General features: G+C 44.5%; 1 protein-coding gene across 4 annotated transcripts in view; it reads right to left on the reverse strand.

Annotated features, from left to right (window-relative positions):
* cdh24b (cadherin 24, type 2b) overlaps positions 1 to 27933 on the reverse strand; it is a 173717-nt gene that overhangs the window by 33434 nt on the left and 112350 nt on the right. For all 4 annotated transcript variants that reach the window (XM_030402440.1, XM_030402442.1, XM_030402441.1 and 1 more), the window contains exon 6: positions 13917 to 14098. In XM_030402440.1, the coding sequence (XP_030258300.1) occupies positions 13917 to 14098 (182 nt within the window). The remainder of the gene's footprint in view (positions 1 to 13916; positions 14099 to 27933) is intronic.

A 27933-nucleotide genomic window follows, 5' to 3' on the forward strand; every position in this document is an offset into this window, starting at 1 on the left:
ACGTGTGTTTTGTTCGATTGTTACAAACATGTTGGCAGGGGGAGTAGTTTCAGCTGAGGGTCTAAAACTCCGAACAAGTTTCATCTATGAACATTCAAAATGGATTTGAAATGTCAGAGGTATAGTCCGCTGCCACTCATAGCTGCGAAGTCAACGAATGATTGCCGTAAACAATAGATTTCCCTAAGATGAAATTGAAAACAAACCCGCAGAGTTTTTTTCATAAAATCGCTTCCCTTGTTTATCATTTCCATCACTCTCCCGTCACCATGGAGACCTGGCAGTGAGGAGCGTTTGTGTCCTTGCATCCACACAGGTGGAAGAGATTTCATTTGGGATAGGGGCTCAGGCCCCAGCAATTGTTACGGAGAAGTTATGAAGCCTATTTGTCTGAGGTGTCCGTCTGATTGCATGCCACCCTCCCACCAGCGCGCCGGCTCTGAAGCAATGAGATCGCCCCTGATCGGGTTTGCCGAGATGATTGTTAGCGAGGGCAGAGGCACAGGTAATCACATACATCCACTGTCTCACACACTCATCTGCTGTTGATTAAATTTCAGGCAAGCAACATGTTTTGGTTTGTTTCAAAGTACCTGTTTGATATATATATGTGTGTACGGCGGGGCTTGTGTGTACGCACAAGTAGTCCTTTTGTGCCCGTGTGTCCTCAGATCTTCTGTCAGAGTGTTTGTGTCCTTAAAGTGAGTGTGCATATGAATCATCTCAGTGTGATTGGCACGGAGAACCATGTTGGACAGAGGATAAATAGGCCCCCTGACTATGCAGAATATTCGCTGTCAGATTCAAACAGCGAGAAAAAAAACCCGAGTGTACCGGCGGCAGTGGGAATATTGATATCCTCTCGCTCGCGCTCTCTCCTTGCTTTCTGATCTCTCTTTTTCCTTTCTTCCGTCTCTTTTCTTCCCTCTCTCTGAGCTGCAAACTGCTCCACAGAAAAATCTGCCGTTTTGGAAAGAGGTGAAGATTGATTGAAAATTATGCAGAGAAAAGGGGAGAATTGAAAGATTTAGAAATGCAGGCAATTTGGGGAACATCTCTGCAGGAGAAATAAATAAACAAGAAGGATTGTCTGTGGAGATGGCGTGCGTGTGTGGAGGAGGAGGGATGAGACGGGTAGAGTGGGGAAGAAGTTTCTCTGACGGGGTCCCTGCTACAGGGAGAGAGAGACAATCTGTCTAAGGAGGAGAGGTGTCACTTACACTGTGAGCACACACTCATCACCCCGCGCCCTCCCTCCATCCAGCACTCCATCACTCCGTCCCCCCTCCCCCGTTACCTCGCACACTCCATCACCCACCCTCCGCCTCCCCCCCCACATCTTTTTTCCCCCCCTTGTCTGAGTGCGACAGGGCACCAGCTCTGACAAACCGCAACGCACACACACTCATCTTTCTCCCTCATTCGCCCTTACAGGGAGCACTTATCACGCAGCGACTCCGCAGTTTTTCTGTGTTTAGGTTTATCTGTCCAGCGCACGTGTGTGATGGGAACATTCCTCAGAGTGCTCTCTCGTTCTCTCACGTGGAACTCGCGCACACACAGGGCTAAATACAGGACCCTGCTATAGCTCGAGCACGCCCCCTCCACGAATGTTCTAAAATGCATTCGAAACCGTGACACACACCGCCGCCCTCGCATTACCCTGAGACTGCTGACACTCCCACGCAGCTCCAGTGTTCGTGCATGCCTCCCACGGTTACATCTGATGGTCAAGGGTTTATAGAGAAACTAACTCTCATTCTAATAACCCAAAGCATTTTTATTAGTGGCTGATATCAAAAGCAGTGACTTCAGTGCCTGAAGTCTCTGTTTTTGTACAGAAAACACTAGAGATGATGACTGTATGACTTATATCCCACCTCATCCCCCACAAAAGCCAATCCTCTGCGTTTATCACAGCCGAACTGGGAAACATATCGACCAATCGCGTTGTTGCACTGACGCAAGCGCGCAGAGTTGAGATTCAGGACAGTATCTAGTGATTTGGCGCGGTTGCAGATGGACTTCTAATAAGCTTGGTGGTAGAGGATATCGCACGCGATACACAGGATTGTCAAGGATAGCGAGGTTATTGAAATATTAGACAGTAAACTTGCAAGATTGTGGTGGGCTGAGCTGACCGCATCACACCACAGCACTCTGGATTACGCAGTAGAAGAAGTTGCTGTTGGGAAACTGCAGACGTGCAGAGGTTATAACCTGTGAGAGGAGGTTGTTTAATTCTTATTTTACGGTCACCAAACTTCTTGAGTGTTTTTTTTTTATTTATCATATTTGATTCTTCACATGCAGTTTTTATGTCCAGGTGACCATTAAAAAGTGAAGTTCTGCCTCTCCTCCTATTCATTTTAATTGAGCCCGGTCTTGGTGGCCCGAAATAACTGCCTGGGGGAGTTGCGAAGATGGCTGCCAAGTGGCACGACCTGCCGAGAAGGACTTCGTTTGAACTAGTCTGAAGCAACACTATGTAACTTCTTTACCTAAAAATAAACCTTTCTTCCTACCTTTAAATCATTTTTGATAGTACGGTGTCTTGTCACTGGGTGAAGGGTGTCAGTCCAGCCCCCTATCACTTGTTTCTGCGCTACGTAACCTCAGTGAGAGGGTAGCATCAGAGCGCCACATGTTGACTTTGTAATGAGTGAGCCAGTAGTGAGTTTAGTTTGCAGTTAGCACCTTTACCTATGTCTGACAAATTGTTACAGACCTGAGATTTGTATTTATGACAGAGGTGTTGCACTTAGAAACTGTGGGGGGCGCCAAATCTAACATAAAATAAATTTCTTCATGATGTTGCTTTAACATTCGCTTAGCGAGAGGTGGCAGAGGCAGTGGAGACTGACAGAATAATTGATGTGGACTGAGGAATGAGTGGTAGAGACAGTACAAACACTGTAGAGCTGCTAAGCGCTGTAAATTACTAACTTACAGGAAGAGGAGGCAGTATTTTTTTTTACTCCTGCTATTCTTAGCTGCATAGTGTCAATCATTCATACTCAACACTGTCACCAGAGCCTCATATAATGGAGATTGTCTTGGGTACATCACAGATTCTTCGCCAATTTTGAGGGGTAGAGGAATAAATTAGTAGGTTCTCCTGGGAAATGGGAAAATAACTTTTGCTGCAATGAACAGTACAATGAGACGCAGATCAGCGGATGCGGTGCAATAAAATGACTGTACGTGTAATTTCTGAGTCAGCAAGCTGGATTTAGTGTAAAGTACTCTTTAATCTCCCCCTCTCTTTTCCGCCCTTTCTATTAAATACAAAAAAAAAATGCAAAAAACGATGTGCACAATGCAAGGGCTCTAATGTGGGGGATTATATTTGTTTGGTTTTCAGGTACTACTTTAGCCCTTGTTCTGAGTCCTTGAGTGATTTATAAAGCAAAAATGCAGGAAAAAATCCCTGGTTCCAGCTTCTCACATGTGAGGATTGGATCATTTCCTCGGTTTTATATAACAGTGTATTGAATATCTCTCTGTTTTTGGACATTTGTTTGTAGAAAACAGGCCATTTCAAGGTTGTTGTTTTTTTTCAAAGGACCTTTTACAGACCTAAACAAATCCTTATCAAAAACACGGAAAGTAATCGGTAGTTGTGACCCCTGGTTAACATTCTTAAACAGTCCCTTATCTCTACTTAGTGTTGCCCTCCTCTCGCACACACACACACACACTGACACACTCTACAAGTGTAACCTTCCCCTGTCCTGCCATGCGATGCTCCTCCAGTCTGTTTTGAAATTCAAATTTCTCTATACAATTTCCCTTTTAAATTCGCTTCACAGTTAGCGGAAATTAATTAGCTCACCTGCATGCTAGACTGGCGATACATAATACATCTCTATTCAAAGAGGTCGACCCGTAGGCATACATGCACCTGTGTGTGTGTGTGTGTGTGTGTGTGTGTGTGTGTGTGTGTGTGTGTGAATGTACATTATTGCAGGGAGACGCTTCAAATCACAGAGGCGGTGCTTTCTCCCCGACTAGGATGGAAAATATGAAGATTGGGTAAATCTGTGTGAAAGGAAGTGAGCGTATGCATGCTTGTGTTCACCTGGGAGGATGTATAGCGCTGTAAGTGTGTGTATGTGTGTGTGAATCTGAATGATAAGATTCTGAAATGTGGGCACTGCTGTGTGTTCGGGCGCCCTGCTGTCCTTGGCAGCTTGAGTCCTTTCTTGATTTTGTGCATTCTAAATCAAGATCATACATCACATTTGTCTGATGACAAGCGCAGCTTTGGACATTCCTGCCAACAAGCACAACAGCAGAGTCAAGAGAACAAAGGCTCTTCTAAATCCCCCTTTTGACTTTGTTCTTCCCCTGCCGTCCTCTCTTCCCTCTGTCACTTGTCTCTTGTCTACTGTCTTATTTCCCTCTCAGATGTCCCATGTCTTTCTTTCTTTTTTTTCTTTTCTTTTTTTTTTTACCCAACTTGTGCACAAGACAGTGGTCTCTTTCTCTTTTTCTCTCTGTCTCTCACCATCTCTCTCTCTCCCTCTCTCTTCCCCTTTCTCTTTTTTTTTTTTTTCCCTCGGAGGAGATTAGCGCAATCTCTCCTTCGCGTGAGAAAACAAACACAGATAATCCTGGGCGCGCTGCTGGCGTGTGACCGAGGATTAGCCAGCCGTTTTTAAGTGAGAGCATATGGAAATAATAACGACAAACTGACACATGCGCGAGCTGGCTTGTCCCCCAGGTGAGAGGAATGAAAGGCGCACAAATAGCAGGCTTACACAGCTCGCAGCGCCCCGAAAAAACATACCTGAAAAGGGAACCTCCTGAATTGGGATACCGGTGGATTGGTATTAATGATGTTGTGACACGCCGTGCGTTATGTCTGGTGATCCGACTGTGCCGCAGACATGCTTTTTAAATACACGCATGTAATGAGGTGTTGTGAAACCCCGGCTTGTTTTGGAAGTTTCTTCGCTGCGTCAGTGGATGTAAGCGTTCCAACAGTCAAAACACAGCGAGCCTTAAATGAAACATTAAATCATCACACGTCTGATTTGCATATTAAAGGGCCACTGTGTAGTGAAGAAAATCAAACTCTGTTTAAATTTTAATATGTATCTAATGAGGTAGCCTGATAACGCATGTTCAGAAATATTTATTTATTTTTCCATAACTGAATAAACGAGCTGTTCTCAGAGGGAAATACAGTGCCCAGAACACTGTTTGAAGCCAGAAAGGTGGCAGGCTTCTCCAAATATAGACACAGTGAACAAGTGTAAAATAGTATTGTTATCACGGTTTGTTTTTCATTTATTTCCTGTTTTATTTTGAAGTCCTGTCCTCATGTGTCATGTTCCGCTTTTCATTTCCTCCCTTTGTCTGTTTTCCCGCCCTTTTCACGCCTCACCTGTGTTCAATTAGCTAATCATCGCTTGTGTCTCCGTCTCTTCTGTTCGTCTCGAGTCTCTCGCCGTTCTTTTTCCTGTTCCTGTTGCGTTCCGCCCTTGTGTTCCTGTGTCTCCCTGTCCCAGCTTCCTGTCTTCCATCTATTTCCAGCTTTTGGATCCCGATTCAGTGCGTTATTTTTGGTTGATACTTGGCCTATTGGTTTGCACTTTACTGGTTTCAGTTTCTAGTTTGTTTGCTTTTGCTTCTTGGTTTTCCCCTGTTTTGTTTTCTGCCCTTTGTCGACACATTCTTTGGATTTATTTGTACCTGTACTTCAGCTTTTAGCTTTAATAGAGCTCACCTTTTTTAAAGTTACCTGCCTGCCTGCCTGTGTGTGTGTGGGTCCCCTTTGTTTAACTGACAGTTGTCCTTTTTCTATGCCTAAACAGACCAGCTATTTATATTCATGAGTTTAAAGAACAACACAATTACACATTGTTTTACTTTGTTTATATGTGGCGGACCCTGCCACCTTTCTAGCTTCAAGCAGTGTTTCTGGGGACCTTATTTTCCACTGAGAACAGCTTGTTTATCCAGTTATGGAAAAGATAAATGTTTGTGGTTTTCTATTTCATTTATTCCTATTTCTGTTTGTATTACTACCTCATTAAAGCTGTGAATATTCAAATTCTGAGTTTGAGATTCTTCTCCAAAACTAGATAGTGCCCCTTTAAGGTCACTCTGTTTATTCAGTTTATTCAGTCATGAAAAATGCAGAGATTGTTTACATAATTTTTTCAGGCATAAAGAAAATCAGTCAATGAAGAGCTTTCTCTTCTGACTGCAATTTCTACACCTTTGCGCATCTGCGTCCATCATGCGGTGACAGGGCTTTCTATGTCTTTTCCCTTTCTTCTAATTGCTCTTCATTGTAGCGCCTGATTAGACTTTGATTAGTTTATTGATCTGGAGGAAAACCTCAACCATCTCAAGCCCACCCTGAACGGAACCCTCTGGCCATTAGGGGTCACTGCAGCCACTGTACTTGAGAGAGTTCGGCTAATTCTTCAATTACCTGCCACTTACAGCGTGGCCTTGTTCACACGCTGTATCAAAAATCTATTAGCAGCAATATGTACATTCATTAGTGGCAATATGTAATAAGTAAATGAGTGGAGTGGAGCCGAGCTGAGAGGGTGAAACGGCGGAGAGGAATGGAAAAGAAAGGGCATCAAATGAAAACGGAGTAGAGGAAATTAATCTGAAATGAACGGATGAGCGGTGCGTGTCTGCATCGAAGCGGGAGTTTGCGTGCGCGTGTCCGCGTCCGCGTCACGCGCGTGTGCATGTCCCTGTCCGTGTGTTTGTGTGCCTGGACGAGGCAGACCTGGGCTGAGTCAGAGCCGCAGACAAACAACACACACACTGTCTGACATGGCCTCCAGACACAAACCACAGTGAGGACGAGGCGAGGGGGGAGAGAGAGGGGGAGAAAGTTGGGGGGGGGGGGGATTGGGGGGGGGAGGTTATCTCTGTTTGTGTGTGTGTGTGTGTGTGTGTGTGTATTCTCACTTGTGTGTCTCCCTGCTCTAAATATTTGGACATGTGTGGTGAGATCAGACAGAGAGAGAGAGCAACGAAATGCAAAGAGACAGCGGCTGATGATGAGAGGAGGAGGAGGAGGAGGAGGAGGAGGTGGAGGAGGAGGACGAGGGCGGTGAGGATGGGGTTCTAACGGGGGGGGGTGTGGGTGTAGATAGAGGATGGGAGAATGGGAGAAGGAGAGAAATCTTTTTATTGCTGGGGGTCTCTGCGGGACTGACAGTAAATAAGCAGTGATAAGCAGCAGGCAGCTTCACTCGGCGCCCTGACTTGCAGGCTGTTAATGACCCAGCTTCTCTGTGTGGCGTGTCCCTGCCTAACCCTCCTCGCCTCCTCGCCGTCTTCCCCTCTTCCTCCCCCTCCGCTCGCTGGCACGTCTTCCTCGCCCTCCACTGTCTGCCTCCCTCTCCTTCTCCTCCATTTTGTCATTCTCCCCTTCGCCTCGTTCTCAACTATCTTCCGACCTGCTTCCTCCAGCTCCCTCGATTGACTCTATTTATCTGCTGTTAACCCCCTACCACCACCACCCGCCAGCCCCCAAACACCCCCCCCCCAGCATCCTCCGTCTCTTCCCTCTCAGCTCAGCCTCCCACCCGCCTCCCATCCGACACATCATTCCGAGGTGAAGACGAGCCCGGCATCCCTCAGCCGCAGCCTCGTTGCGGCTCCTTCTCCTCATTCCTCACAGTTTAAACACAGCCAGCTGCAAGGTCAAGTGTGTTATATTGATGTGCGCGTCTCTCTCTGTGGTCTACCGGTGCTTGTGTAGGTGTGTGTGTGTGTGTGTGTGTGTGTGTGTGTGTGTGTGTGTGTGTGTGTGTGTGTGTGTGTGTGAGGGAGTGCACAACCTAGATCAGCGGTTAAAGAGATTCAGCCCACAGCAGCGAGATGACCAGCAAGGTCAAGGCCGACTCTGTGGCAACACAAATTGTTCCGCTCGGATATCCTTTTCCTTCTCCGGGGCACGCAGATCATCCTGCACCCCTGCTCAGACTCCCCGCAGTCCGAAAAGGCTTCTGACATGGACACTCCATCATTAAAAAAGAAAACAAAAACCGCACAACTGTTTTAATTTTTTGTTTGTTTGACAAAGTGGAGACCGAGGGGGGGGGAGTGGAGTTCATCGCTAATTATACGCTTTGTTCGCCTTTAATTCTATTAGCCTTCGTCTTGAATGTTTTTTTCATGAGATGTGCGTGGATTCCCTGAAAAGGCTGAATCCCTTTTAACCTACTCGAGTCAGATCTTTTTTCATCCGCGTGAAGGGTTGAACTCTAACGACACCCACCTGGAAACGGGCGCCTCGCAGCATCTGTAAATATTCAGCAAGTGTTGCGCTCAGCTCCCGATCCGCACGTGACCTGCGAGTCTTTCGGTTTGAATATTTAACCCGCAGCGGAACTCCCGGGCTGATGCACGTCTGCGCCTCTCCCGGTGCATTTGTCGAGGGATTTGAAACCACAAAGCGGCGCGAGGGAGGCCATGTTGAAGTACTAATTGAACGTTTTGCGTGTCTTCCGAGATTGCCGCGGATCAATCGGATGGGAGGAAATGTTGCGGGCGGGAGGTGTTTCGCCGTATTTGTTTACATGTAATTTTCCCGCCGGTTTACCAGCCGCCCGGCACATGTTGAACTGATCGATTCTGCTTTTACACGCAGCAGGTTCCTCCTCTCCGCCCCCCCTCCTCCTCCACCCTGCCTGCTCTGGCTTCTTCTGTCTTCTTGTTGTTGCCATGCTGCCTCCTCTCCTTATCTACCTCTTCATTCTAGCTTTTTTTTCTCTTCTTCTTTTTTTTTAATATCTTTGTGCATTTCTACCTTTCTGTGCCTCTCAGTCTCTAGCTGTGCTAATTTCTCTCTATGGCTGTCACTGATTTGCAGCTTCGCTGTCTCTGCATCTCTCTGCGGTTCCTTCATACTCTTACTCTCTTGTTACACTGCACTCTCTGCTGTCACTGCCTCTCAGGACCTCATTCTAGCACACACCCCCCCACCTCAGTGCTCCTCTCCCATACTTCATCCCTTCTCTTTCTCCTCGTTCGCAGGTCTTCGCCTTCGATTTCTTTCTTTCTTGCATCTCTCAGGGTATCCAGTCCTCTTCCCTGTCTCCCTGCTTCTCTTCAAAGCGGCTCATACAGGGCTTGGAAATCTTGCTCTACACACCTGAGACAGAGCCTTACACGGTGATGAATCCACATGCACTTGCAGCATGGCTACCTGACTTCAAGAACTGACACACACGCACACACACACACACACACACACACACAACAATACTTCTGCACTCACCAGTGAAAACACCGGAGCCTCACAAGGGCTTCACTGAAATGGGCTTTTGAATGCAATTTTCCTGACAGATTTTGCCAAATTGCTCTTCTTTTGTGCAGACTGTCTCTATGCTCCGAAACAGTCTCAACTTTTTCAAAATGGCTTCATTTCAGAAACATTTTTGATGAAAGAATCTAAGGGGCACACAAGTTTGGAGGCCTTTCTTCAAGTCCAATATGTGACCATTTTAAAACCCCGACAAATATTGAGGAGAATACTGTCACCGTACAGGAGCGAGACACTGCTCCTGGAGGTGTGCGAGACAGGATGACTGACGCCATCTGTTCAACAGAAAGGCTACATTTGCCGCCGGAAACCATTTAGCAGATTGACTGATTAGTAGAATGACTCCTGAGTCCTAAAGTCCCGCTCCAGTCAAAAACTGCATTTTGGTTTTGTTCCTTCACTCGGATGTTTGAGCTTCAACGTGCAGAATGATGCAGGTGCAGAAAGTTCAGCAGGAGTTTGCCACAACTGATGTGGGGGGTAAAACAACGCAGTATATCGTTCCAGCATCTGCATCACAATGTGCACAATACCCACATCGTTGGACGCCCAATCAAGGTCAAGAGGGCAAATGAACTCAGACATGTCATGATATAACTTTTTGCTGCTTGATACAGAAAGAAAAATTGCACAGTTCTCATTTTCCAATACTTGTCTACTAGAGGAATGTGTCTGATAATGCTTAATTTACTCTGATTTAAGTGACTAATCACAATCAATTTATCAACAAAAGTAGGGTTTCGGTTGTTTGATAAAATGCACTCTCCTATAGAATTACCCCAATTATTATTACAGGAGATGAATGGTGATTAATTATTTCCAAATAGAGCAATTCAACTTATATCTGGTGGAAATGTCTGTTTTTTTTTTGGGGGGGGGGGGGGGGTTTATCGTTATATATATCGGAGAATACCAGAAATTTGCAATGTCAGTTTTTCTTTTAAATATCATGCAGCCCTATTAGAGAGCCAATCATGGTCCAATTTGCAAGTGTAATGTGGAAAACTCACAAACACATACATGAGAGTGGACTTTTTCTAAAGTAGACAAAATTTGTCCAGGGTTTAAGTTTTGAACAATATTTGCATATTTATTGAATGAGCATTTTTTTAATGAGGGCAGGGTGGGTGTAATGTTTCAAAGACTGTCTCATTAAAGGACCGCGTTAAAGAATTTGTAATGATTTAACCAAACTTATCTTTCCTGGAAATAAAACATGAGATACAATTATTATTGAAGGCATGGATTTTTTTTGATTAAGTATGATTTAAGACATGTCTGGAGGGGAACTTTGATAACTGCCTGACCGTTTAGGCCAGATATAAATAAAAAAAAATCTTTCTGGCTATTTCCAGCATCTCAAATGGTTGGATTTGCTGTTTGCTATCATTGTAGATTGCATTTTATTGTGTTTTTGACTATAGGTTGGACATGAAAAATGAATAGCAAGACACCACTTTTGGTTCTGGGACACTGTGATGTGCACAGTCAATAAATATTAAGAAATTAATTTTAAAAATACCAATAACCAGAATGATTATGTGTGGCCTAATAAATTCTCCAAACCAAGGCTCCTTTATTGCTGGTTTTCGCAAATAATGCTATTCCAATGAATTTTTGGGGGCAATAAAATCCCATGAAAGGAGCAAAACCAACTGGTCCATCTCACAACGCTGTTTGACTTCCATACTCTGCCCGTTGCCCCAAGTCCATTTGTCCATTAGTGATGATGTAATTCTCTAAAAATGGCTCAAAAGCATATACCTTCCCTTTGGAGAAAAAGAGTGACTAACTACCCAAAAACAGCCAGGCAGCAGCTGTAATTTTCTGCAGACGTTGCTCAGTCTGAAATATTGTACTTGTTTGGGACTATTTTCAGCAGCCTGTTTGGTGCAGCTGGAAATAAAACTTCAGTGGTGGGACTGAATCAAAATTACCTACACAGTTTGCTGTAGAAAAATGTCACCCGTTCAACCAACGGTTCATTTGTGGGTTTTGAGAGCACCAATGCAAAGACGAACATGATATGTAGGGCTCAGGCAACTTAGGCAATACTTGTGAGTAAGACCAAAGCGTTTTTCTGGTCTTTTCATGGGATCTGTTGACATTAAAAAACACATCTCCAGCACAACCGTTTAATATCGGCGTCATCCCAGCACCCATACATGTTCTGCATATACGAGCAGACACACTCTGCCCACATGAAACTCGGCGCAACGCATATGACACAGGACACACGAGCACGAAGCCCACAGTGATGACTTGGATCCTAGGATCAGAGAGGCATTAATGTAGACACACGTGCATTTTTATTGAAGCCTCTCCAACACTCATTGGAAATGAAAGCGTCGCATCTCAGAAATGCCGCCCACGCAGGGACTGCCTCCCCATTAAGTCTGCGCCACACGCGAGGCCTCGCTCTCCTGACACAGACACAGATGTACCTCAACAAGCCGCGCCGGTAACGAGCCGGTGTCAGAACTCATCTCCCCCGCCGCGCAAACGCATCTTCATAAGAATGTGATAATTGGAGACGACAGGCAGCTTAGGGGAATGACCATTTGAAATTGAAATCTAGCATTACACAGAAGGAAACCGTTAGCCGGCTGAACTCAGGATGGAGAGGCAGAACCTCATTGATCCCTCCGCGCACGCAAAACGTCGCACACAGGGAGATCCTTTTGCTGAGAGGCAGCCGTCAAAACACCTCAAAACCGGTCACAACACTTTCCCGGCAAATTAGACCCAGGCTTTTCGCAAACATTTCCATTTAGATGCGTCACGCTTTGACTCAGCTTTGAACGGGCGTTTCATTATGTTTGCTTTAGACAGATGGAAATATTGATAAAAGGAGAGGCTGGATCACAGTGAGTCAGGCAGGAAATTCATTTGTCAGGAGCTCTTCAAAACACTGTCGTCTGATGGGAGTCAAATAAGGAGAACACGTGAGATGAATTCAGATCACCTGTCGTCAAATCTTATACAGCATCTGTGTGTATTTCCAGGTTAATGGGCACAGGCAACATGTTGTTTTTTTTATTTTTATCTTTTTAGTCATAAACAAAACAAAACTCCTCTCTCATAAATCTATCTACAATACCCATGTCACCGACCCTCCTCCCCCTCAGCATCTGTTCCTCTCCTGCCCTCCTGTCCTTGTTTATTTTGCCTACATAAACCGACGCCTTTCTATCGCTAAATATAAAATATAGACAAAAAAGTGAAGCCAATGCCATTAACCAGCACTCTGTCTAATCACCAGCAGGGGGTGCCACCACTGGTTGCATAGAGAAGTCCCATTGTATTTAAGCTTATGAGCAATTGACCCTACTTCTAACTTGATTTATTGCCTTAGTAAACTGTTTTCTAATGAGTGTAAGACCTCAATCGCTTGTTTCAAGTCCTTTTCCAATCAGTGCCGCCAGATGTGCAATAACGATTGCATTTGAATGATAATTTAGCCCTTTTTACGATAGACGATCAACAATACCAAAAGTGCCATAATTTATGATAATTGCCTTCGCCAACTACTCTTGGATGGAGAATGGGTTTCAATGCAGAATAGACCCCACTGACTTTTTTGGTGTGTATCCAGATAAATGCATGGATCTTGATGAAAAAAAAAATCAAGTGTATTTAGGTGACTGTACAAAAGGAGACTGTTGGGCCCAGGCGGAGTTATGCGCTCTACTGAGTACCATTCTAGTTTGACCACTTTGTGACGCTCACATTAGTAGCTGGTTTTACGTCTGAATCCTAAGTCTCACACAAAGTCTTTCCAGCCAGTCATGCAGTGACAGTGAACAGGATTCGGCAGCACAGCTGCCGTCGCCTCTCCTGCTGCTCGACGCTTAATTGAGGTGGAGCTTAAACTTTCTTTCTTAATTATGCTGTGTTGAAGTGCAGTTGTTTTGAATGCACCAGTAAGCCCAGTTTACTTTAGTATTTAATTAGTTTAGCTTATGGCAATAACTGTTTTCATGCAGAATATGGCTTGTAGTCGTGCTCTCTTGTAATTTAATTTTGTAATGTAGGCTATTATGTAGTCTTTTGTCAGACTGAATGACTAATGGGCACCCCCTTCCATGGATCATAGTTACATCAAGTTTCTTTTGAGAAAAACTGATGTTGGCAGAGAGACATTTATGTCTATTCATTAGCTTGGTGATGAGTCACAGATGATAATTTCACCCAAAATGATGATAATTTTAGGGCTGTGGGAAAATAATTTAATATCTTCCATCTGACAACACTGTCTTCAACACTGGTCCAATACTGGTCCCATTTAGAATAAATTGAAGAAGCTTGTGACCGACAAGTTGTTACTAGAGCAATTGTCAACCAGGATAGAGGTGTAGCAATGAATAAGCCCGCAAGCTCCACTCCCTTGTCCAACTGTGGTCACTTGGCTCCAAAAAAACCATAAAAAATGGTGAGGACTGTCATGCCGAACTTAAGGGTTAAAAATGTTACTGTTAGTTTTTACCCAGTTATCCTCTTTCTCATGACTTCCACACATCTCTCCCCTTCTTCCCGTCATTCATGACTTTTTTAAAAGTCTCTCCCTCCATCTGTACAGCCCTCAGTTTCCTTCATCTCCACTCACCTTGTTGAGCGTGATGACCGCCTCTTGGTTCACTCCGGTGATGTTGAACGTGTCCCCGGTCTCCCCCTCCAGGATGGTATATTCCAGCTTGGCGTTCTCTCCGAGGTCGGCGTCGGTCGCCGAGATACGGCCTATCTCAGCCCCCGGGATGGCCAGCTCAGACACGGAGAAGGACCACATACCTGAGAAAAGACACATAACGGCACATGTTAGGGAATTTCATGCGCTGATACACTTCATTTGTCGGTTAAACATTTCGTTTTATCTCTTGACCTGCTTTCGAATTGCCTTTCCCCACCTGTGCCAAGCCAATATTTACAATATTTCACTCAGATAAGGGGAGGCATTTAATTTAACAGAACTGGGAGGATGAAGGAGAGAGATAAAACGGGAGAAAGGCAGAGTCTGCGATTGAGAGCTCGGCATTGAGGTGTTATTAAAAGCCAGGTAAAGTATGGCCAGAAAACCTGCAGTTAAAAAATAAATTAAAAGAAGCTAGGATTAAAAAACAGAAGGAACAGAGGAGATAAAGAAAAAGGCAGAGATTACAGGTAAGAACGGCTGCTCTGTCTGCCTCAAAACATTTGAACTTGACGATATGAGCTAACTATTCATCAGAAACAGACACTTTTTGGGGCCAGTCCTCCCTCCTGCCACGAGTATTAGCAAAGATAACAAGCTCTTTCATGTGTGCCGCCGTCATGTTTTGGCCCATTAAAGCGGCGAAAATTAGAGTCCCTCTGCTGCCTTTGCAGTTTATGTTATAGGGACACACAGTACATTTCTCTTATGATTCACCCGATGCACCTATCGGATGAAAAATATGGAGCACCAGACGTGGCATGGAACATCTGTGAACTTCCATTAGTGCAGAGACACATATGCACACATAATTTCAAATATCCGCCTCCCACATTAATTCAAGCCAACACACACACACACACACACACACACACACACAGGGACACACACGCCCGGGCCGCCGGCTGCTCTGACAAGAATAAGTGTGGCAGGAAAGATAGAAATTGAGCGAGGGAAAAGGTAAGATATCACTATTTGGCTCGCACACACAGAACAGACAGGCTCATTCAAACCGAGCCGTTATCTGCTCAGCTAAAGCTAAGGGAATCAGATAGACCTGTAAATGTGAGCGAGAACAACATTCTCCAAACACGTTGGGTTGACAGAATAAAAGATAGCCAGCACTTCAACATGACAGTATCTGGGCCAACGCGCAGTCAGACGAATTCCGTAAATCTGACGACATCACAGCGAGACAAGATGTGAGGTTCTTTCAATTTGCGGATCAGGATTAGAGTTTTCCCACTTCAAACGGGCCCCGGTGCCTGAAGTTATCAGTCAGGGGTGTTTGATTGTTCTCTTTTCTGTTGTCTGTTGATGTCACATTTGTAATGTAGGCCGCGTCGTTAATTTCAAAAACAAACTGGGGCTTTCTCGCCCCAACAAGTGTTCTAACCTCAACCACAAAAACAGGCTGTCAGCTCTGACCTGTTGCGTGGGAGTTTCCTGTGTTGTCTGGCAGCGGGACGTTGGCGGCAAACAGAACACTGCGCTGTAACGGGATGATCAGCGTTTTTTCACTTCAGCTGTCAGTGGTTTAAAAGGATAAGTTCACCCAAAAAGGAAAATTCAGTCATCATCTACTCCTACCCATGTAAGGGGCAGAAGAGTGAAGTCCACAAAACATTTCTGGAGCTTTACAGCGAAACAGTGTTGCGGCATTCTCCTAAACAACTGAAGTAGATGGGGACTTGTTTTAAAACCTACACAAACTCCATCCAGCTTGTCCGGTGTAATGCAAGTCTCTAAAAACCCAGAGATCTGAAATTGATTTAAAAAGACGTTATTTACACCCCGGGTCAGAGAAAGGTGCATGCTAGCTCTTTTAGCTTAGCAGCTGGGGATACATTCTGGTTGAAGAAGGGTGTAAATAACTTTTTTTCAAATCAGTTGGGTGTCTGGATTCCTGCATAATGGTGGACAAGCTGTATGGAGCCATTTTATATTTGTTTTTTCGGTTGTTTTTTTCACATTTTAACACAAGTCCCCATCTACCTCAGCTGTTAAGGAGAATGCTACAGAGCTATTCTGCTGTGAAGCTCCAGAAATGTTTTGTGGAGTACAACATTTCACCTGACTTTCCATCAGCATTGAAGTGTGGAGATAACTAATACATTTCACTTATCTTTTAATGTTGTTGTGTTGTTGTGACCATTACAATGACGATTCAGTTTTTTTTTTATTATCTGGTCGAACACTGTGTGGGTGATTTTTGGACGAGAAAGAAATTCCAGACTATTTGGATTCTATATAGTATATTTATTCAGTAAATAAAACAAAGTAAAAAGTTATCTCCCAGTATAAGAATCCAGATACTTTTTCATAGATTGCTGGTGGAGAATTGCTCTATTTTTTTTTTTTATTGAGCCTAAAAAAATTTGGAATCAGCAAAGCATGTGTAAGTTTTACTTGTAGAATGTAAACGCCCCCAGGTTGCTAAAACTCCAAAACCATCACTGACTATTGATAGGAAGCAGACTGCACAGTGGTCTCCAGCGTTGAACGATCCACCGCTATCTTTTCCCTGAAGGCTTGTCTACACAGGAGGCCGTGTTTTTCACTCATCCATCTCAAGGAAAAGATACACCTCAGTTTAAATCAATACAGCAATCCGCATGAGGGTCGTGCTTCGCTCATGTTTTACATGACATGACTCAAAGAGTATGTTTGCGCTTTGAGTTGATTTTCTTCTGTCTTACACATGCAGCTTCAGCCCTGCTAAACCACAAATGGCCCACTCTGAACACTGAGCCTGAACACATCTCGTGCAGACATTGACAGAGGACTAAAGCGGCTGCTCTGCTTACTTTGCACTGTTACAACACCACCTGTGTGGACAGACTGTCAGAGGATTTGCACCTAAACACTGAGCTACCGTTGAGCTTTTTGCATGAAGCTTTACAGGTGAATTTCCTGTTAGAGAAGCACTTTTGATATTACATGTAGGGTTAACTATATAATGATGCACACTGTGACAAACACCTAAAGAACATTTCCAAAGCAGGCAAAATCTCGGTTAAAGGTGCAATATGTAAGATTTGGACACGTGTCGAGTCTGACTCAAAACAATTTGGGGGCAGTATTTAACCAGAGTAACTGTAACTGTTGCTTATTGTAGCTGCTGTTTGCTAATAGCTCAGTTAGCTGTGCAGCTAGTAGTCGGAGCACGGGGCACCGAGGTAGTGTTGCTGTAAGATCACTAGCATGGGAGCTTTGGACCAGGAGAGGGCTTGGGCCAGCTGGTTAGCATGCTAACCTCAGGTGATATCTCTGAGACACAATAGATATATGTAATACATTTTAAAGCTTTCATTTTATCTAATTCTATTGCTAATTTATTTAAGTTTTGGAATGTTTTCAACTGAAATTCTTACATGTTGCACCTTGAAACATCTGGCTCTTACTCCTGCCAACTACGATTAATTAGCTTCTTGTCTAGAAGTCACTTCCAGACATCAACTGCAACTCTGATTCTCAAAAAGTTTGGACATTTTATTAAACAAGAATAAAAACAGGATCCAAACTACAGACAACAGCTCTACTTGTAATAACATCCTTTGTACAGTCATGTGCGCTACAAGGTGTTGAACCTCACTCAATCCTTGCTTGTGAATGACTGAATCTTTCGAGGACGCCCCTTTCATATCCAAGCCTCTGTACATGGGACGCCTCCTCTACCCACTGAGCTAAACGGCACCCCACATATCCAGTCATGATACGATCTACTGCTACCAAAGAACCTGTTCACCTGTGGAATGTTCCAAACGTGTTTTTGGAGCATTTCTCAACTTTTCTTGCCCTCGTCCTAATTCCATTAAGTGTATGAGGTAAAACATTGAATAGAGTGGGTTTGTAAAGGATTAGCAAATGATCACATTCAGTCGGGGTTGAATATTGTCTTTCCCTGCAACAACTGAACACCACGGCAAATTCCAACTGACGAAACAAAGTGTCACCCTCGCAGTAAGGACATCCATTTAAAGATAAGCTATTTAGCGATGTTTCATACTCAACAGGATCAGTAAGCATTTTTAGATTACAAATCAAAAATTGTACACAATGGTGCAAAGATGAATTGAGAGGGAGGAAGGAAAATCAGTAACCCTATCATTTCCCCAGCTGACAAACATGATCAAATTCAGAATAAACGTGTTATCGCTGTGGAGTTGGAGTCAGTGTATTTGCAATAGAACAACCAAGATGGATGTGATGGGATTAGAACAAATCAGTTTTACGTTTTTCAATAAGCAGCCCTTCAAAATAAAGTTGTTTCCCAGCTATGATCTCCATGTTTACCCCATCAGCTCCTTTAATTGCTGTTTTATTGTCAGAGGGAGGAAGTCTTTCCTGAACAATACTGTACAAATCAAATTTGTGTATTTATATATTTCATTCGTGTAGGGACGAGCGTACAATATTAAGCGCAAATGTTTTTATGTGAGGCATTGCAGCAGGGTTAGCCCGAGGCGGATCTTCATCAGCAGTCTCCTGGCAGGTCACAATTAAAATATCCACAAAGTGACAGCGCGGCACCGAGCAAACCAGACGAACGGGACGAAACACACAGTTTAAATTACACACATGCACCTTGTCAGCATCGTGAGCATGTTAGACAAATTAAAAGCAAGGATGTGTATACCAAGCAAAAGGAATCAAGCACAGCACTAGTCCAATTGACTTTAAAACTACTGACAAAACAACAACTCTCAACAGTCGCGTAGGGCGTTCCACTGAGCTTTCACAGGGAAGGCGGACTGCCCACAGGCAGTGCAACGAAAGGGTACAGCACAATCTCCTACAGAAGACAGTCTTGTGGGTTTACAGTTCTCGAACTAAAGTTTACAAAGTCACGCAGTGGAGGAGAGGCCGAAGCGTTTAAAATGCTATACACGAGACACAGTACCGGAGAACAGAATAGAATAAAGTACTCAAAGCACAGAAGAGGATGTTTCTCCAATGTCCTGCAGTGATGATATCAAGTCGGCTATTCAGCCAGAATTGTTAAGGTTTGTTTTGTAAAGGGACTCCAGTGGTTTAATGACTGTTTCTCCGGCCTGCCCCAAACATGTAATTTAATAATACATGTGGGGAAGGACTGCAGCCAGTATTTCTAAGCTTGGTGTTTATACGCTCAATCAACCCACTCAAGTGCAAATCCTGGCTGCATCCACAGAAACACAGCTTCTAATTTGTCTACAATTTGCCAAGTTGTATTAATTGGTTTTTCATCATTTCTTAATTTTACATGTTTCCTTAAAACTAAGATTTGGAGCCATGATCACACCAACGTATCTAAATTCAGCAACTATTTCAATCTTTTCAACATTAAAGACATAATATGTATATTATGTCTTTAAATGTCAAAAAACAACTGGGCCTGTGTTCTTTTTTTGGTGGAGTTGTGTACTCTCCTTATTTACATTTTAGGGCATTTAGCCAACGCTTTTGTCCAAAGCGACCTACAGTAATTCATACATGCATTCATGCACTGATGGCGCTGGCTGCCATGCAAGGTGCCGACCAGCACGGCAGGAGCAGTTTGGGGGTTCAGTATCCTGCCCTAGCACACTTTGACATGCAGACCAGGGGAATCAAACCAGCTACCTTCCAATTACAAGACGCTGGCTTTATTCCTGAGCCACAGCTGCCCCCCATTATCTCGAATGTTTCCAACCAACCCGGAGAAATCCAAAAGTGTGTTTCGCTACTTCCAGGATAAGGATGTTGGCGAACATAACTACACTTATCGGATCAGCTGTGGTGGTGGTTTAATGGTGTGTGAAGCAAGTTTGACAGCGAGAGTCTCTGGCCCCAAACAGTCAGTTTACTTTACTGTACACTAGCCTTGAGCTAAAGTTAGCGAGTTAGAATATTTAGAGGCTGCGTATTAATTTTGGAATTTTCAAGCTCAGACTTATTGATCAGGCTGCTGATTTCTAGCAGAGCAATATATTAGGAAATACATATTTCAATTGTTCAGAAGTGTATACGTGATGGTTCTAAAGACCAACACAGCAAAATAACCATAGGAATTCACATACCCCCCCCCCCCCCACCAAAACTTAAGAGAGAAGAGCTCAAAAGATGGCAGTAATAATAGCTCTACACTAGGTTGAGAAGTTACATCAGACAAGGTGGTATTATGTACAGATTTTGTTGCTGTGCTCCTAAGTATAAAATCTTGGAAATCAATAAGAGGAGATTTACTGCTAGAAACTCACTCGAGCCTGTTCAGATTTCATAGAATGGAAAAGGATGTGAGAATCTGTTGGCTGCTGCTCATGTAGGCATTAAAGGGAATGAGGGGCAGACAAAACAGCCAACAATGCAACAAGCAAGAAAGATATTGTGGATTTATCCGTCGGAAAAGGAAAAGCAATCTAACTATAAAGCAATTCATCTCTGTCTGTCTGTCTGTCTGTCTGTCTGTCATTCTGTTAAATTCATGTCTCCAGAACCGTTCGAAGCGCTCAACTTGGTGCAATTTGGCACTCTGGCTTGGTGGCTCTGTAGATTGAAGCTAACACATGGTCCCTCTCACGTGATGTCATGGGCAAGCAGACATAAGCAAAATGGACAGTAGCGTGGTGCAACAACTTTCTGTAGCAACGCGTTGCAATGAGAAAAGACAAAAAATCAGTGCGTTGAAAAGTCTTGGATGAGTGGTCAGCAAAGGGTTTCTATTATTCGGCGAGAACTGGAGGTAAGTTTGGAGGTTCTGTCAACTGGAGCAGGCTACCTAATGTTAGCCTCAAGCGCTAGAATCTTTACTATTGCTTGGAAGCTCCAGGATGCCACTCTCATTGGCTGTTGTGGCCCGGCTCAGAGTGCCAATGTAATCATCCGGCTTGTAAATCGTAAATATCAAACATGTTTGATACCATCGGGGGCCGCCTCGATGAGTCTGTGAGCAGTTCGGCAGGCCAAGGACTGGATCTGTGAACCCGTCACTTTACCAGATATAATCTGCGCTGAACAGTGTGTTTTCAACGGGGACTGCACAAGTAATTAAAAAAGGAATAATGGAAACGTGGCAAGAAAGATAGGAGGAGGGACAATAAAGGGAGATTACAGTGCAAACTTCAGAAATCCATAAATGCACAGGGTGTTAGGAGGGTAAATAGGAGGTTTGATCAGACGGGTCTCAGAAAAAGTCTGAAAATGATGTCAGAAGAAATGTAGAACATATTCGCATGGAGTGCAATCAATACAAGAAAGAGAGTGAACAGCTGCTCCAGAAGGATTAGGAGAACAGGTGGAATGTAATCACATTTTTGAAGGATACAAGGTTGTATGACAGACTCTCTCCAAGTCTACATTGACTTAATGAGCTGGGCTAGATAATTTGGTTCATCGTTTGGTAGGCAGTACTGTTAAACCATTTCTACATACGCGGGTACAGCTGGCGGCAGGATGCACCGTAAAAGCCAAGATTGCAATCGACCATAAAATGAAAAGGAGAAGGAGACAATCAAACCGCTGTACGATCCTTTCCACAGCAATTGCTTCTCCGTGGATCTTTTGGAATAGGTTACGGTGCAGAACAGATGGATAGATTGCAGTGTTTCCCACACATATTTCACCTGGGGTCCGCTCGGGTATATTAATGGCCTGCCCGCATATTTGCAGTCCAATATTAGCATTTTATACACTTTCTTACTTATTTTTTAACCACCTGAGAGAACCCTTGCTCTGCTGTGTGGTGATTCCTGTGATTTGTATGGCACAGGTAATTATTATATACAGGTAATATTTGCTCTGGACATGCAGCCAAACACTAGTAGTGCAGTAGAGTGGCAGCAGCAGTGTGAAGAGCACGCTGTGAATGTCAGCCCAGATATTCCTGTGTATGCGACTTTTTGCTATCCTCTGATAAGATATGATCAGAAGTCTGACAGGAATGATGAACAGGCCTCTTGGTGGAATATGAATTGTAGATCCACAGCACCTGCAAAGCTGCATCTCCATGCCGCCGCCATGTTGGCCCAGCTGTCTCAGACTTTATTAGCGTTTTCCTTGGGTGGCTGCCGCCGTAATGGCTGCGGGATGTTTGCCAGCCGATTCTCAATGGAGATTATAAAACAGCAGAAATGACACAAATTCACTGCTGACATTCAAATGGGATTTGTTTTTCATAGTTAAATATGCTTAAGTGGTTAGCTGCGCGCTATCACCGCAGCATTTCCTCGGCACACATAGCACGCAGTAAGTGTGACAGTGGCATTCAGCTTACTGCCGGCCTCATGGCTCTTAAGGGGCCCCGAATCGGCCCCATTACCATACGCTGCTCTCCATACTGCTCCTGTTTTTCTTTTTTTAACTTGACTTCATCTACCTCCCGATGAGCAACTATTTTCTACTCCTCTCACTCTTCCGCAATTTACTCGAGGTACTATACTAGATACTCTCAAGGACCGTTTCCCACTGCTTTAAGTGTGACGCACAGGACCTGATGGTTTGTTTCAACGCACTTACCATAATTAGAGACTGTACGTCCTTAAAGAAAGAGAAATCAGGAACAAATGATTCAAGGTAATTCAAAAGCACTCACTTAAAAGTATAAAAAGAACCTCACAGCTGGAGATGAATTGAAGTCCCACTGTGCTGCAATGCACAGAGATGAAGGTGCCACTCATCGCTTTTAACTTTTTATGTCCCAGAATTGATGTTGTCGTCTCATTTTTGCCCACTGTGAATACTTTCTCACTCTGTATTATTTTCTTTTCCAATCACCAGAAGCGTCCCTTTCCCTACAGTCGTGTACTCAAAAAAACAGAAACTGATACGCCGGCTCCGGTCCTTTGTGAGTGATCGCAAACACCAAATGGGATTTTAAGCTCGATCAATCCACTGAAGTGCAAATCATTTCAGGCCTGTAAGAGCAGCTTTTCATGCAGTTCCATCTCGCAAGAGTTGTGTGAACATGCTACGAATTTGCAGCAGCTAATACATTCTGAGAGGGGCTAAATGCTGCCTGAATGTTTAACCGACATAATGAGGAAACGGGCAAACTGTTTTTTTTATCGATCTTACCAGCGAAATGTTCACAAACAGTGTATTTCATTTGTTTTCCTAACATACCCCCTTAAGGCTAATGGAGCACGTGTAAGAAGTTTAGTCTAAGAAATTAACTCAAATTATCAGCGGAACGTCAAGAAATAACAGTGTTGACGCTATGGCAGATAAAGTATAGTAGTAGGAGCAGTATTATCACATGATCAATATGCAATGAGATTAACCATTAAGGGCTTTATTTGCCAAAGACTCACAGCACGCACCACTCAGGATACAAAGCCTGCTCTCCGCTGTCACAGTCCTGCACTGCTACTGTGACTAGTAGTTAATGAATGTAGCACCTTCCTACAATTACACAATATGTCGCTGCAGAGCGTAATCCATGCAGCAATTAGGTTTCCCCAAGAAACACAGTTGGGGAAACAAATAAGGAGTTATTTCTAATGTATTTTTTTGTGTACATTTTTAATTATTATTATTTTTTTAATCTAAATTCACTTAGTATAAGGAGGGAACAAATTAGTATGGAGAAAAAGACCCAGGGAATGGCATTGCTGTTTTATTTAATTCAAAACAGATTCAGGGACTTAGGTAAAAATCCGAAAAAATTTAAATTTGACATCTTTCCATTGGTCGTCATTCATTCGTACGTCTCCCAACCTCTTCTTGTCTTCCATGTTTTTGTAATCGCCTTATTCACATGTGTTTTGACTCCATCAGCAGGTGGGTGTCCTACACCTGCACAGCTTCACTGCCTCCTTTCAATGACACGCGATTGGGGTTTAATCGCCAGTGGCTATTTTCACTTCTCATCTTTATGTGCACATGTCAAAAAAATGTTTAAAAAAACCACTCTTAAACCTCCGCCCTACGTTTACATGTTTGGGTGTTTAAATGATTCATACTGCCAAAAGTTTTGCAGCAGCGACATGCTGCAGTGTAATCCTACGGGGCCGCTGTTGTTGAGTCGTTGCAGGAAGATTTAGAATCGGAGAGAGCTGTTTGGGGTTTACCTCAAGGAAATGCCAGCGGAAAAATGTATTTCCAAAGTCATGGCTGACTTTTTAACTGATTTTGACAATCTGGATGAGGCAATAAATATCGACTCGTCTCTCGCAAGGTTTCGGAGCGAGACCTCTCCGAGAGAGAGACTTGTGGGTCTGGTTACCAAAAGGATCCTGTCATTTCTAATAGTTCTTATTCTGTAGGAATCCTTTCCGTGATGTTTTCAGACACTTAGATGACAATCTCACTTTGAGCAGATGTAACTGATGGTCAGAGTTGCCCCAAAGGATTACGTTGCAGCCGTTACGCTGCAGCCTGCTGAGGCAATCTGCTGGACTGATTCAGAAACTTCTGGTAAGTATGAATCATTTACACTTAAAAAAAAACATGTAAAAATGAGTTCCAGGTTTAAAATAGGACGCACTTTTGGCTGTTTTCAAAGAAAGGAAATGCTGCAATGCTGCTTCAAACTTCTTAGGCAATAGCTGGTGTTTGTCCATCTTCCTGTTTTAACAAGCCCCGTGCACAAAGCCAGCTCCATAAAAAAAATGCTTACCTGGGCTAAGTGTGAGAGAGCACGACTGGCCAGCGCAAAGTCCTGACCTCATCCCCATCCAACACCTTTGGGATGAATTAGACTGTGAGCCAGGCCTTATCAGAAACCATCAGTGCCTGACCCCATCTCGCTCTTGTGGCTGAGTAGGAGGTGAATCCCAGGAGCCAGGTTCTCAAAATATGAGACATACAGGTGCAATACCTCATTAAAAACATGACATTATTTTTTTTTTTCCCAAGCATGTTACCGCATGAAACTAGTTCATATTAGATGCTACAACATAAGAAAGCGTGTAGTGTCCCATAATGATCTCCTGAATAAAACACATTCTGCTGACGGAGTATGCTGACGCCCACGTGGCCCTGCAGGGGTCTGCCCACTAAAAGGACAGCATGTGCCAGTGAATCAACACTAAATGCCAGTTTATGTGGCGTGACTACCGTGCCTACCATCTGGGACTGAGACGGCACCAGAAGGCTGAGACGAAGACAACTCGAACATAAACAGGAATGTTGCTAATGAGACAGCAAATTAGGAAAGTTATTTACAAGTCAGAGACTGCGGTTTCTATTGATCTGTGCTATTGTATGGGGAAGCAGGGCAACAAACGCCTACGCCGACACAATAGTCCCCGTCACAGGCTCTCTCTTTTCTCTCTCGCACGCACTGGCGGCGGCAGAGTGAGGAGCTCCAGCTCTCTCATACACACTTGTCACACGCGGGGAAGCGCCCACGAGGAGACTGACAAAGGGGGTGTGATGCTGGCAAAGCAGGATAGACCTAGTCATTATCAGCTTTCTGCTCTCGCGGGAGAGCACGCTGGCAACACAAGTCATACATCATTTCCACCTGTGATGGACTGAGGGGGAGGAGGGAAAAAGTGGGGGATCCATCAGGTGAGAGGGGGAGATGGTGGAAAGCTGAGTGGCAGGGGGAGATCTCCAGCTCATTCCGCACGTGAAGAAAGCCGAAGCAGCAGCAGCACGGGGCTCAGATAAAACCCACACATCGGAGGAGAATAGACACGGGCTGGGATCTGTCCTCTGCCTTTGTTCGCTCAGGTAAAGCCATTAGAGCAGGCTGTGAGGAAACAGCATGGGCCCGCCGGTTCAGTGCCTCATGTCGCACTAATATACGTGCTCCCCGCTGAGCTGGCCATAATTGTGCCTCAGAGAGACGATCGAAAGCCTTCCTTGGGCACTTCTTCACAGGCAAGAAGACAGTCCCTTCACGTCTCTTTTCTCACCTGAAGTCCATATCATTCTGTTCTGCGTCCCCATGACTGTTGTCAAACCGGAGTTTACTGAGGGATGTGACAATTGGACAGGGACTGCCGCTTTTTACAGGTGATCGGATGAATGGGGCGCTGGGATTAGCCGGAGATGAAGTGAAATGACAGGTGGTGAGTGTTAATTAGGGAGGATGTGCTTTAATACAGGTTTAAAAGTGCAGGAATAGAGCTGAAAGTGACAAACTGCAGCATGGAGGGGGAGGAGGGGGAGGAGGAGGATGGGGGGGGGGGTGCTGAGGGAAGGACAAGTAAATGTGAAATGAAAGATGCAACACAACAGGGACAGAGGAGGGGAAGAAAGGGACTCAGACAGTAAGAACCCAGTGGGGAACACGCTTTTGAAGACAAGTGTTGATAGAGGCCTGTGCTGTTAAAGGACAGAGAGGAGAGGAGAGGAGAGGAGAGGAGGAAGGAAAGGAAAGGAAAGGAAAGGAAAGACAAACCAAGGAAGTCAAAAGAGAATAAAGGAATGGAAAGGAACTAAGGAAAAAGAAAGAAAGGAAAGGAAAGGAAAGGAAAAGAAAGAAAAGGAAAGGAAAGGCAAACCAAGGAAGTGAAAAGAGAATAAAGGAATGATAAAGAAATAAAAAGGCAATATAAGGAATGGCAAGGCAAGGCAAGGCAAGGCAAGGCAAGGAAAGGCAAGGAGAAAAGTACGTATTGAGTGAGTATACAGAAATAAGAGAATGTGAACTCCATCACATCTTATCTAAGGCAGAGCATTCCTTGTGATGCTGCTGCAGCTGCTGCTGCTGCTGCTGCTGCTGGTGGTGGTGGTGGAGGGGTCGGTGGTGGTGGTGGAGGAAGGCCTAGAGTTAGGGGAGTCATTAAAAAAATGTCTAGCTGGCTAAAGCGCGAGCACTGGTTTTGAAAATAGCCTGAATAAAATCTGCATTCGTTTAGGGGGGAGCCCGTCACACAGGCACTCATACTCAAGAGGGCTTAAGGGAAAAGGCCAGGGAGACGGAAGCGAAGGATCAAGGCGGGGAAGAGTGTGATTTAGGCATCATCACAAGGGATGAAGAGATGAAAACAGAGACGCGTTTGCTGCGTCGGCTGAATTTTTATTCTTACCCGAGCCACCACAGGGTTAAACTGGACGGCACGCAGCGAGTGAAGTGACGCCTTCTACCTCGATACTAATGGGGTTAATAATGAAACAGCGTAGATCTTTTCCTTTACGGGCTCCAGGGCAGGCGTATAAAACATTGCATGTTGCTGTTTAACTTGCCTTGCGCGGGGAGATAGGCCATTAGCCATTACTGAGCTCTGTTCTAATGCCATATGGAGTAGGATGAAAAGGCCGGGTATGCCTGAGTGTGTGTGTGTGTCCATTAGTCCATTAGTGTGAGAATGCCTGTACTTGGACGCCGGCGTGGGCGCACCCAGGTGCTTAAGTGCAAGCAGCGCTGAACAGCGTTGAGCCCGCCACCCAGCCTCAGCCCCTAAACGAACGCCAATCATTTGAGGGCCGGATAAAGCAAGGCAGAAATGCACTATTAGCTTCGTTGTTTCTGCAACATTTAAATATCCTTACAAGTCGCACGGCAGCCGGGTGATGAAGAGAGCGCCGGCTCCGCCAGCCTCCCCATGATATGGAGAGTCTGAAAAGCTTTACATTGGCTCACTCCGGAGAGCGCCGACAAAATGATAAAATGACAGAGTGGCGGGCTTGGTTGGCTGAATGGCTGACTGATGTGACTAAGAGAAGTGAGAGAACGGTTTGCGGCGGGGCTCAGACCAGTTAGGCTCACCGCTGACATTCGCCGCCACCTGTGAGACTTCGTGAGGGAGAAAGAAATGTGCGGGGAGAGCTGAAGGGGAGAAAAAAGAAAAGGGAAATGTGACACGGGAGCTGGGAGAGAAGTGTGAGTGAGAAGGAGAAAAAGAGCGAGAGAGAGAGATGTGACTGAGAGCAATGTTTCCAGCAGTGATTTTACTGTCTATTGAAGCAGAAAGCACTGAACTTTAGATGAAATATTAATACAGAGCAGGAGCAACTGAGGGATAGAGAAAATAAAGGGATATAAAGCGTTCCTGGTATTAGCCACCTCCATTTTAATTAGTTT

This window comes from Sparus aurata, chromosome 21, assembly GCF_900880675.1.
Source record: "Sparus aurata chromosome 21, fSpaAur1.1, whole genome shotgun sequence".
Lineage (NCBI taxonomy): Eukaryota > Metazoa > Chordata > Actinopteri > Spariformes > Sparidae > Sparus > Sparus aurata.